Genomic DNA, 13,268 nt, shown 5'->3' on the forward strand with positions numbered 1-13,268 from the left:
TTTATTATCTTTCATTTCTGTTAAGTCTAACAGGTCTGCTGGGCTAAAATCAAGGTGTCAGCCAGAGTGATTTTTTTTTTTTTTTTCTGTAGACTCTGGGTATGATCTCTTTCCTGGACATTTGTGAATTCTAGAGGCCACCTGTATTCCTTGGCTTGTTGACCTCTTCCTTTTTCAAAGTTTCAAAGGCAGGTTAAGACCTCACATCACATTGTTCTGACTTCTTCATAGTTGTATCTCCCCGCTGAGTCCCTTCTGCCTCCCTATTCTACACTGAAGGACTCTTCTGATTACCTTGGGCCCACTAACATAATCCAGGAAAATCTTACCATTTTAAAATCAGATTAGAACTTTAATTCCATCTTAGTTCTGCTTTGCCAGGTAATGTAATATATTCACAGACTCTAGGGTTTAAGGTATAGGCATCTTTGGGAGGTCATTATTCTGCCTACCATGGTTAGTACCCATCCATGTACATTGCACTGTATGGTGCTTTGAAGACACTCTTCCTTGAATTATCCCATTAATGGGAACAGGGCACCTGGGTGGCTCAGTCGGTTAAGCATCCGACATCAACTCAGGTCATGATCTCATGGCTCATGAGTGTGAGCCCTGCGTCAGGCTCTGTGCTGACAGCTCAGAACGATTCTGTGTCTCTGTTTCTTTCTGCTCCTTCCCTGCTTGCACTCTGTGTCAAAAGTAAACATTAAAAAAATTTTTTTTAATTTCTAAAAAGAAATTAATGGAACATAACTTACAAGTTTGTAGGCAGATGCATTTAACTAAAGTATGATTAATCCTTATTTTAAATGATATGGGAAATAGCTGATGTTCTAGCACCTTTGAGCTAGAGGAATATAAAATCCCAAGAAAGCACAGGATGTTAATCATAGCCTTTTGGCTCTTTATGTTGACATACTGAATTCCTTAAAGGTTTCTAAGGAGACAAGGAAAATGTAGATTTGTTGTTTGATAGAAGTGATTATTGTAATGGTAGAGAATCATAATTAAGGTTATGGCCTATGGAGTTCAATCCCCTGAGTGTATATCTAAGCCCTGCACTCAGAACTTTGGGCAGATTGTTTAGTGTCTCTAATTTCTATTTAGCTCTAATATGGGGTGAATAATTAAAATTATGCCTTAAAGATTTGTTGTTGAGAATTCAATAGTAAAATGGTTTTTAAGCAGTGTAATAGTTAGCTCATGATAAACATTCATACCTATCAGCTACTGCTGTTATTTTTTTTCTAATAGCACCTCATATTTTGTGATTGTCCATTTTTTTCCTTCCACTTTCTTTTAAACTATATCATATTCACTTCTATATCTCTTAATCTTTATATTACTGGATACAAAGCAGGTTCTGTGTTTGTTGTGTATGTACACTCCTGAAATGGTTTTCATTATATGTTATCCATGGATTAGAGAATTAGACTGTTTCCCATTAAATTACCAAACACTTAAAAATTGATTGAGATAACAGTAAAAAGAAAGTAATTATATATCCTGAACTTTGGAATAAGAATTAAAATAATTTCCTAAAGGTGGCTTAGTCGGTTAAGCGTCCAACGTCGGCTCAGGTCATGATCTCTCAGTCCATGAGTTCGAGTCCCGCGTCGGGCTCTGTGCTGACAGCTCAAAGCCTGGAGCCTTCTTCGGATTCTGTGTCTCCCTCTCTCTCTGCCCCTCCCCCACTCACGCTCTGTCTCTGCCTCTCAAAAATAAAGAAATGTAATAAAAAAAAATAATTGCCTAAAAATCATGAAAATAGTCAAAAACAAGACTTACTAAAAGTTATTTGGTCATAGAAGTGTTTTTAGAGGTGGTATTCCCTTCCCATAATTGTTTTCAATTTTACTAATAGATCATGATTGAGAAAATGCTGTTGAAATTGACACAGTGAGCCAATGAGTTGTATTTCCTTGTATGATTTAGCTTGCAGGAGGGTTCCTACTTGTTGTCTCATGCAGCAGAAGATTCTTCACTCCTGATCTACAAGACATCTGATGGAAAAGTTACTAGGACAGCCTACAATTTACATAAAACACATTGCAGCCTTCCTGGTGTACCTTCCAGTCTCTCAGTTCCCTGGGTCCCTTTAGATCCCAGTCTGTTACTACCATATCATATCCATCATGGAAGAATACCTTGTACTTTTCCACCTAAATCACTAGGTCCCACACCACAACAAAAGGTAAGATCTTTTTGGCAATTAAATATTCCATTAGGTTGTTTATCTGTTTCATTGACAGTACAGTATTTTAACATCCTGTCCACATTTGCTACATTAATCGCAATATCATTCTAAAAACTATTTTCATAAGAGTAGATAAAGTTTTATGCTTTAATGAGTCCATTTATTATCAGTGGAAGTTTCTATTTTTGTAAGGTTTATAAGTCAACTAAAGAAAATTCTAATAGCTTGTCCAGTGGGAGCATCCACCTGGTTAAATCCCTGTGTTCCTATGAAAAGCAAAGTTACATTTTTTTCTGATTTTTATTTATTTATACTGTTTGATATCATTAAATGTTTGAGACAATTTGCAGAAGAATATATACGATAAAATTACGGTGGTACAATTAAAAATTGATAAGTAGGGTATAGAAAAATAGAAAAGCAAGTGTTAGCCATTAGTGAATGCAGCACCTTATTAAATGTACGCTGAGGGGCGCCTGGGTGGCGCAGTCGGTTAAGCGTCCGACTTCAGCCAGGTCACGATCTCGCGGTCCGGGAGTTCGAGCCCCGCGTCGGGCTCTGGGCTGATGGCTCAGAGCCTGGAGCCTGTTTCCGATTCTGTGTCTCCCTCTCTCTCTGCCCCTCCCCCGTTCATGCTCTGTCTCTCTCTGTCCCAAAAATAAAAATAAAAAACGTTGAAAAAAAAAAATTTAAATGTACGCTGAACTGTTAAGGACTAAATTGTGTTTACAAAGTATTGTATAACTCCATATTTATTGAGTTATAATTAACATTACTCTTTTTGTAGAATCCTTCCTGGAAATACCAGTTGAATGACTTTTACCTGTCTGAAACTTTTGTAAAGCCATGGCTAGAGAAACTCTTCACCATGTCACTCATTCTTTATATCATATAAGATACTCCAGTTTGGGTTTAGTTGTAGGAAGAGTTTTGTTCTGTACAAGTGGATCTGAATGTTCAGGAAGTAAAAACTGAGTGTATTTTCCTTCCCTGCTGCCAAAAATCTTTGAGTCAAAATTATTGTCTGAGTTCCATCATCTTACCAGTATGTGTGTCCTGGAACAGCTATCAGTTACATATTCTATGGATATCTTCTCTTTTTTTCTCTCCCCCATGGTATATTAATCTGTGTTTTCAAATCCTTTTAGAAATGGCTGGAATGCAAATATTGAGGATCTTTTTATAATTTAGAGTAATGATGTTGTTTATATTTTTCAGTTCTTTACCCTAATGTTACTGTATGGGAAGATCTTTTTAGAAATGAGAACTCCTTGCTCATTCTTAGCTAACTCTGGCCATGAAAACATATAAATATGGTTAACTAGTTGCTATAAGTGAAAGAATGGATAAAGTTAACATTTTAAATCATTTTGTCTACAGTTCTGGTTTGTTATTTCCAGTTTAAATTTCATTTGACTAGTGATTTTTATAACTTCCTAAGGCAAAATTTTCTTCACTAACTTAAATCTAATTGAAAACTACTTTTGAAAGATTTATGTTCTTTCAAGGATAAAGATTTCCATTTCATTTGGAAGTTCTGATTATAGTGTCTCACCTGTGACATACAATTCTGTATGGGGGTGACTTATTCCTTTTTGGTTTAATACTTCAGTACGATTCCATATGTTCAGGGTTTGGCCATATAAATACAAAAGTAAACAGTTCACTTATATGTATATGACCGAGTAGTTGCTGGTTTGTATTTTTTAAGACACTTCATGTATTCAGTGCCAAGGACAAACCCTTAGTGAGATTATCTAAGATGCAGCTGTTAGGTCCAGTTAGATAATTAATGCTTGGTTTGATATGTTTTCAAGTCCTTGAAAGTTTTTGGTCATCTCTTACACATCTCGCTACAATCTAGCTTTATGTCTGGAGGGAATTACCTGACCTTCCTCCCTTACTTCCTCCTAACCAGGCCATGGGAATGGGACTCCAAGTCAAGGTAAGCAGACAGGGTTTCTAGCCTTAGCAGCAATAGGAAAACACTAAAGCTTCAGGAAACCTAAGGATGTAACACCCTACATGAAACAAAAATCATCCACATATTTAATGGTGTAAAAACTCAGGTAACAAATATTCCTGTCTCTGATACAATCCTTTAGTCCCTAGTCCACTTGCAGTTCTCATCTTTGTGTAGTGCCTTAAGTACTAACCCTGAGAGATACCACAGTGGAGTCTATATCTGCCTCTTGCTTCATGGAGGAGCACTTCATAGGAGGATTCCCCTTGCTTCCTATGCCACTCCTGACTTTTTCCACTTCCAGTACTTTTGCAGAGGCTCTGTGCCCATCCCTTTTCTCTTTCTACAACTTTGGTAATAGATACTCATTAGACACACACACACACACACACACACACACAAAATCTCACGATGGAAGTTTCACAATGCTTACTTTCCTCAGCGATATAGTAGATACAATTTAGGGTCATCACTATACTCTTATAGTAAATATCAGCTGAGTAGGGAGTGGTATAGATAATCTGAAAATCACAGCCCTTTTCTAATCAGTGCATTTGAAAAGTTCATCAGATTCGGACAGACACTGGCAGACTCAAATCCTAACTGGAGTTTGTCCTTTCTGGTCATCTGATGGTAAACTAAAAAATACCCCTGAAGAGATAACATACTAGGTTAGGGAAGCTGGAGTCTGGTGCATCCTGAGTGAGCCAGTAGCCCCTTAGAGCAATGCTAATAATATGTCTCATATTTAGGAATATGAGTGTGCTTGGAGTAACAATATTACCCATCACCACCAGCTCTGGAATTCACTGGACAAGATGCGAAGATACAAAGGGTGCAAGGTGGCCAGGGAAAATAGAAGCAGAAATGGACAGGTCCTGGGGAGATGGTTTTAGGCTGTATGGCCTTGGCCTTTCTCTGCAAGGCCTGAGTTTCTCCATTACCACTTGTCAAAACTATGTTCTCTTAGTGTCTAAGGAGATGACAGAATTTCCAGATCTCATCTTCAGCAGGACTACAGTTAGCAAGGGATTGTGTCCTAAGAATACGTCTTCTCTCTTCTGTAGGCTGTGTGGACTAGAAAGTGAGGGTGGGCAGCTACTTTTGCTGAAGAGGAGTAGATATTAAGGTAGCACCAGCCCCCCACCAAACTTTCTTCCTCCCACTTCCCTTCTTCCTTTTTTCCTCTGTAGCCTCCTTCCAATTTTTTCTTCCCATTTTTCTTTCTTGCAAGAATCTTCTCTTTCAGCTTCTCAAGTTTTCCTTTTTACTTGGGTTCTTTTTTTGCCTTCCTTTTTTTTCCCCACATTTATTTTCCCTCGTTTTCTCTGCAGACTTGGCTATTTTTCTTACTCTTTGTCTCTTTCTCCATTTTACAATTTTTCCCCCTCTTAACCACCTCCGACCTTTTTCTTGTATTTCCTTTCTCTCCTATCGTTTTTTTCATTTCTCCCTTTCTTCTGTCCTTCAGTCTTTATTGCAAACACGTTGCTCAAAAAGCCTGTCATCCTATCATTTTCTAATTTAACATTTCAGCCTCTTCCAGGTTTAACACACAGAGTAGTTTCTCCCTTCACTTCTCTCCACCTACCCTGATCTATTCCTTCTGTGATTGCATTTGAAAGTTTAGTACTTTACACTGTGTCAAATTAAAGTTTGTTTAGAAGCAGCCAGGTGGCTGGAGATTAAAAATATATAAAGGACTATTTGCAAGGTAATTAGTACATATATAAATAATATGGAGTTGACTGTATATAAATATGTTGTAAACATATTAAACTATTTGCTTCCTCTCTTAGGTTGGTGGAACAAGAATGCCTACACGCAGCCGCAGGAATCCAGTTTCCATGGAAACCAAAAGTCTGCCTGCTCAGCAAGTTGAAAATGAAGGAGAAGCTCCAAATAAAAGAAAAATAACTTAAGGACTCTGCCATGGAAAATGAAGAAAAACTGGTTTTAACAATGTTCAATTTAGAAAAGTTGGAGGGGGAAATATACCCAGAATATCACTGGACAAGATGAACATTTTTCTTTCAGTGTCCTTGAGAGTTCTTAGAGTGCCTTGAAAAAATATGTTGGCTATGTAAAGGAATGTTTCAGCTAAAATGGAATGTTATACTTTTACCACTTGACGTTTGAAGAGAATCTAGATATGTTTTAACATTATCATGGCAGGGAAACATATAGAGGAGAAAAATATTTTTATAGTAGACCTTTTCCAAAAACTGTAAATAGGAAAATCATTTGCTTTTTTTCAAGAGCAATATTTATCATTGTGTGTTATGTTAACAATTTGAATTATATCACCAATCTGTTGAGATTGGCTCAAAAAGCTGAATCTTGGCACTGTCAGAAATAATTTTGAGCAACATAAACCTTGCTTCTGATGCATTGTGACAGTTTTTATATACTATTTTAAAATGATTGTTGCAAGTTAATAAAGTTAATATCTTTAAAAACTTGATGCAATTTTATTGCAGAAGCCAAAAATTAAAAATAAATAACTCCATGCCTCTGAAAAGTCACAAGTTAACAGTTTTCTTGTTGGTCAACCATCAGTTTTTTAAAAAAAAAAAACCTTCGGGGCGCCTGGGTGGCGCAGTCGGTTAAGCGTCCGACTTCAGCCAGGTCACGATCTCGCGGTCCGGGAGTTTGAGCCCCGCGTCAGGCTCTGGGCTGATGGCTCAGAGCCTGGAGCCTGTTTCCGATTCTGTGTCTCCCTCTCTCTCTGCCCCTCCCCCGTTCATGCTCTGTCTCTCTCTGTCCCAAAAATAAATAAACGTTGAAAAAAAAAAAAAATTAAAAAAAAAAAAAAAAACGTTCAAAAAATAAAAAATAAAAAAATAAAAAATAAATAAAACAAACCTGTGGCGTTATAGGTTTGGTGATGAATACCTCTATCTCTTGGCACAAATTTCGGCTGAGTGTTAAAATATGCTACTGAAAGCAGAGATGATCATGTTTTCCAGAAAAATCTCATTATTTCAACTGATAAGGCTAATATGTGATACATCATAAGCTATTTTTTTCTTATCTGTACTGATTAAATTTCCTAAGACCACAGGAGATGAATTTGGAAAAGCTCATCATCAGCTGATGTTACTGTAGCCAATTTGGACTTAAGAAGGAATGGACTTATTTAATTTTTGTATCTTGTTCTTTAATGTGCAGTGAAAGTTTCAGAAATATGTGCACTGTTTGTAAAATACATGTTTTGTAATCCAAAGTTATATCTGCTTCGTTTTTGGAATTTTTAAATGTGTTTTATGCTAGTAAAAGAACTAGTAGAAGAACTAGTAGAAGAACTAGTTCGAGAAATCTTCTTAACTATTATAAGTAACAGTTGAATATTTTTATTCTCAACTACCAAGTTTTGTTTTGATTTTTATAATCGGTTATAAAATATTTTTTAATGAGTAATTATTAGTAAAATTGTTTTATGTATTTTAGTATGTAACTTCCTCATCCTACCATTCCCCTTTTTTTTTTTAATGTTTATTTATTTTTGAGAGAGAAAGAGCACAGGGAAGGGGCAGAGATTTCAAAGCGGGCTCTTTCCACACTAACAGCCGAGAGCCCGATGTGGAGTTCAAACTCACATATCACAAGATCATAACCTGAGCTGAAGCCAGGTGCTTAACAGACTGAGCCCCCCACATACCCCCTGCCATTCCCTTTTTAAAACATTGAGCTTTTTTTTAATGGACTTGAGCTTTTTTTTTTTTTTTCAACTTTGTCACATGCTTCCATATCCCAGACATATTTTAGTTGTGAATCATTTGGCAGTGAACTAAGGGAGAGGCAGGGATTCCCTTGGAATTTGCTCTTTTAAAAAAAACTAGACGATGATTTCTTCAGACTTCTAAATACCAGAAAGACTTGGCTTTCAATTTTTAATATTATTTTTTACTTAGTAAAATGGGTGGTCCTACAAGTGATTATTTTGAAATTATCTTAGCCATAAATTTGAGTAACCCTGATAAATATATAAATCCAGCCTTAGTTTTTCATTTGTGCTTAATCAAGTCTCTTATAGCATGTATTTGATCCTGTTTGTGCTTTTTCCTTGATTTTTAGTACAACCATACCTCCTTTTATTGCACTTTTCTTTGTTGCACTTTGCAGGTAGTACTTTTTTTTTTTCTTTTTTACAAATTGAAGGTTTGTGGCAACCCTGGGTCAAGCAGAGTCAGTGTTGGAAAGAATGCAATGGACCTGGTTTGCTTACACCCATGGTGAAGGTATAATTTATATGTACTTCTTGGAAAACATTTACTTCAGGAAATGTCTGAGTGTATTTGTGTGTCACACAGTCTTAAGTAGGTCCTCCTTGTTACTCTCATATTCTTTTTTCACATACCATAGTATTTGTTTATTTGACTTACTGTCTTTCTTCTTGAATAGACTACAAGCTGTGTAAGAACAGAAGCATACTTGTTTTGTTCATACTATGTCACAAACACCTAACCTGGTATTCTGTCTTATAGTTCCAGCTTAATAGATAGAAGTTGGATGGATGCCTAAATGAAGGTCTAGGTATCAAGGACAGATTTTATTTTTTCCAGGAGCTCACATTCTGGTGGAGGACATAATACTAAACTATGTGGTAAGTGCTCTGATAAAGTAATATAAAAAAGTCATATAACCTGAACCTGATAATTAAGGCAAGTTGTCTGAGGTGAAGCCTGAGGTGAGTCTTTTCGAAGTGAGAAAGGGTTATAAGGAAAGAATGAAAGATCTTCCACATAAAAAGAAAGAAGCATATGCAAAGGTGAAAGATGGCCAGATTGTAGGCTCTGAACTTGGGATTTGAGAGAAAAAGCTATTGGCCAGGGACAGACATGCCATTCCATGACATTTGAATGTTGTGCCATTTGGGAACTAGTAGTAAATTTAAAGACAACATGAGCAGGTAGTCTTTTGAAAAAGCTTGATGGCATCAGTCTAGAGAATGAAATAGAGGTGGGAAAGACTGTAGGGAAAGAGAAAAGTTGAAAAGCTGTGTTACAATAATTGAAAAATGGTAAAGGCCCTGAATTAAAGCAATAAGAGTAGGGCTAGGCTCAAGTGACAGGAAAATAAAATGGTAACTTAGTGAAGCAGTTGGTAGGAAAAGTCAAATATGGTTTCCAGAGAAATCCCAATTTCTCATTTGGGATACTGGGTAAATTGTGATGTTACTCATTGAGAGGGAGGAGGACAAGTGTGGATAGGAGTGGCAATGTGGATAGGAGTTAAAATGTTTGTTTCCTTTCATTATTCCTTGGATTCTGGGTTTGGATGTAGTATGGGTTATATATTGCTGCAAAAGAAACTACCCCAAATTTAGTTAGAACAACAAACATGTATTAGAGTTTCTGTGGGTCAGGAGATGCAACTTAGCTGGGTGTCTCTGGCTCCAGGTCTTTCATAAAGTTGCAGTCTGGCTGTTGGCTGGGGCTGCAGTGATCTCAAGGTTTGGGGCTGGAGCATCTACTTTCAAAAAGGTGAAGCCCGTGTTCCACTATTTGTCGTCAGGAAGCCTTATCCCCACTGCTTGTACCTCTTCATAGGTCTCCTGGACTATCCTCATGACAGCAGGTGACTTACCCCAGAGTGAGCTATCCAAGAGAAAGAGCAAAGAGGGCACCCAATGTCTTTTTGTCTTAGAAGTCAAATACTGTCACATCTGGCATATTCTCCTCATGAGATACAAGTCAGTAAGTGCACACTCAAGCTCCACCTCTTGAAAGGAGGACTATGGAAAAAATTTGTGAACATGTTTTTAACTATCTCAAATGTCGTGAACATTTTAGGGATGCAGAAGAAGAATTCGGTTTGAGGTGGAGAAAAAAGAAAGGACACTGTTTAGTGTGTTATTAACAGTATGTTGAATCTAATAGAGGTAGTTGACATCAAAGAGGGCTGATAATTTGAGTTTTGAACTCAGGAGCCTGATCTCATTAGTACGGATTTGGGAATCGGTATGTCTGTGGTGACTGAGAGAAATAGATAAGGTAACATAGCAGAAATGAGCATCACGAGAGGAGGATCGTGAAAGGAGCCCCAGAGAAAACCATATAACTTCAGTAAAAGGAGAAGTTTCATTAAAGTGGCTAGTATGGAAATCAAGTGTATAAACATTAAGGAATAAGTTGCTGGACAGTTTCAAGGCTGCATGCGGTCTCTGCTATCTCCTCCTGACATTGCCAAACAACCATGTCATCAGAATCAAGCAAAAAACAAGCCCAAAGTGATCCAAAGTGATGGAGCTCCATCCGAAAGGAAGCATAACCATTCTGACAAAGAACAGGAAGGTAAATACTAGAGCAAGGAGGCTGAGGCAGACCTGTGGGACCCTGGCAGAGACTGAGCTGTGCAAGTACACACAGGAGTTGTGGAGGCTCATGGCTGAGATCCAGGAGCTGAAGAAGATGAGAAAAAGACTGAGATGGAAGATGAGAAGATCCAGAGCTGTGTGCATTTCATGACTCTGAAGAAGCTTAATCGATCAGCCCATATCAGATTGAAGAAGGCAAGAGATCAGACCCATGAGGCCAAGTAGAAAGTAGATGCCTGTCACGTGCAGCTCCAGAACCTGTTGTATGAGGTGATACACCTGCAGAAAGAAATCACCAAATGTCTGGAGTTTAAGTCGAAGCATTGAAGAAATTGATCTGGTCAGTTTAGAAGAGTTTTATACGGAGGCTCCTCCAGATATTAGCAAGGCTGAAGTCACCATAGGAGACCCTCACCAGCAAACCCTTGCATGTCTGGACTGGGAGCTGCAGCAGAAGAAAAGGCTGACAGAGAAGTACGTAGAGTGCCTGTCCAGCAAGGAGGAGATCTTCAAGGAGACTGAGGTAAAGAAAGGTACCTCAGCAGCCTCCAGGCTTGCCTCAGTAGCATCACGCAGGCTTCCCTCCCAGTGTAAGAGTACCTATTCATACTGTTTGACCAGGCTCACAAGCAGTATGAGACAGCTAAACACCTGCCATCTCCCCTCTATATCCTCTTTGTCCAGGCCGCTGCATGTAGGCGGGCCTGTCATAAGACATTGTGGCGATTGAAGGCAGTGTGGACAAAGCCAAGGCTCTGTTTAAGCCTCCTGAAGACTCCTAAGATGATGAGAGTGACTCTGATGCTGAGGAGGAACAGACTACAAAACGCCAGTGGCCCTCACTGGAAGTTCAGTTTGATGACAAGTGCATGGAGATGCTGAAGAGGCACCTGCTGCCTGGCATGCTGGACCTGAAGTGCAAAGATGACAGTGTGCTTCACCTGACTTTCTACTACCTCATGAACCTCAACACCATGACGATTAAAGCCAAAGTGATGACCACCACGGAGCTGATCACCCCATCAATGCAGGTGACTTTCTGTCTCCTCACTCAGTCCTGAGCTGTTTGTATCCAGGAGATCACAGAAAGAAGACTCTGAATCCAGCCATTCAGTATCAGTTTCAGTGGCATCCTGACTTTGAGAGACTATGTGCTTAAGCCATATTTCTGGGTACAGAAGCTAGGTGACCTCCTCTTCCCGCAAAGAATAGCCTCAGCACACGGTGATTGCTGAACACTTGCCGAGCGCTGGCCACATGGGGACCACCATGAAACTGCTGAAGACTAGGGTGCAGTCCCACCTGGCCCTCCAAAGTTTGCATCCTTGGAACATGGCATTGAACCAGTTACCAGTGGTTGACAGTACCTCTTCCCTGCAAAGGTTGTCTCCTGCCTGGAGACGATTGCCCATGAGGATTACTTGCAGCTACATTTCACCAAGGACATTGTGGAGATGGGACTAGCTGAGGACACCAATCTCTACTCCTGGCACTCATGGAAAGGGGCACAGCCAAACTCCAGGCTGCCGTGGTGCTGAACCCCAGCTACTCCTCCATCCCACCCATTTTCCAGCTCTGTCTGAACTGGAAAGGGGAGAAAAACAGTAGCAATGATGACAACATTCAGAGCATGGAGAGTGAGGTCATCGTGTGCTATAGGAGCTATGTCCCTCAGTCCAGCCATCGTCTCTTGACCAACCAGCTGCAGTGCCTGTGTGTGCTGCTGGACGTCTACCTGGACGTGGAGAGCCATGATGACAGTGTGGAGGAGCCCAAGGAATTTCCCCAGGAGATGTGTCTGCGGCTTTTCAGGGGTCCCTGCAGCATGAAGCCATTTAAATATAACCAACCTCAGGGATTCTTCACAGCCTGTTGATTCTTCCTGGCCTCTAGACTCTGCCTCTCCTCTCTGCTCTAGCCCACTTGTGGCTCTTGATACTCTCCAAAGACAGGATTTTTATTTATAGCCTATTAAAGTATCACTTGACCAAGTAAATAAATAAACATTAAGGAATAGTAGAAGGTGAGATGGAAGCAATGAAACTCTTCATTGCCAAATGATCACCAAAACTTGGAAATAGTTTCATTAGTTGGATCTTCTTTTGCACCTGCAAAGGAAGTTAACCCGTTCCTTTCCATTTCTCCCTGGATTATGGCTTTGGACATTGTAAACATTTTAGACATATTACAAGGAGGCATGGGTTTAGGGTAGAGAAGGGAAATAACACTTTAGTATTTTATTATGAACACACTAAATCCGAAGTGTCTCACTAATTTGCATACTAAGATGTTTGTTATGTGTTACAGGTACATGGTACCTTTTTAATCAAACCGTATAAGTATTTGATATCAACTGTATTTTCAGCACAGAGCCTGCTTTGGGTCCTCCCTCTCCATGTTCCTCCCCTGCTTACACTCTCTCTCGTTAAAATAAGGCACACTGCATTTTTAAAAAAAAAAGCAAGCATAAAAAAGTATTTGATATCAAGATTTATTGAGTTTCTCACTGAGATGTATGTAGAAATAAAGGAGATGTATCTCATTGATCCATTCTCACCATGTTACCTTGGCTAATGTCTAAACTTATCAAGGTATGTAGGGGCAGACACACAAAGCATCTATCTGGGGATTGGATCTGAGCTGCCAAGAAAAAGTTACTGAAGGAGTTGAGGCCCAGATGTCCATTTCTAGGATGAGAGGCTTAGATTGCCTCATCAAATAGGAAGATTCAAACAGTACAGGGTTTGCCTTGGCATACACGTTGGCTTTCAATATATGAGCTATTGTTA

General features: G+C 39.1%; 1 protein-coding gene and 1 pseudogene across 2 annotated transcripts in view; both read left to right on the forward strand.

The window, feature by feature from the left end:
* The window catches only part of ICE2 (interactor of little elongation complex ELL subunit 2), a 64,496-nt gene extending 57,877 nt beyond the window's left edge, over positions 1 to 6,619 (forward strand). For both annotated transcript variants that reach the window (XM_047075028.1, XM_047075029.1), the window contains 2 exons: positions 1,936 to 2,194; positions 5,960 to 6,619. In XM_047075028.1, the coding sequence (XP_046930984.1) occupies positions 1,936 to 2,194; positions 5,960 to 6,082 (382 nt within the window). In that variant the 3' untranslated portion in view covers positions 6,083 to 6,619. The remainder of the gene's footprint in view (positions 1 to 1,935; positions 2,195 to 5,959) is intronic.
* A 3,739-nt stretch (positions 6,620 to 10,358) lies between these two features.
* On the forward strand, positions 10,359 to 12,547 carry LOC124508043 (THO complex subunit 5 homolog; annotated as a pseudogene).
* The last annotated feature ends 721 nt before the right edge of the window (positions 12,548 to 13,268 follow it).

Source organism: Lynx rufus, unplaced genomic scaffold (assembly GCF_022079265.1).
Source record: "Lynx rufus isolate CCGP_SWC_20201006 ecotype Redwood Valley unplaced genomic scaffold, mLynRuf1.p SCAF_13, whole genome shotgun sequence".
NCBI classification, from domain to species: domain Eukaryota; kingdom Metazoa; phylum Chordata; class Mammalia; order Carnivora; family Felidae; genus Lynx; species Lynx rufus.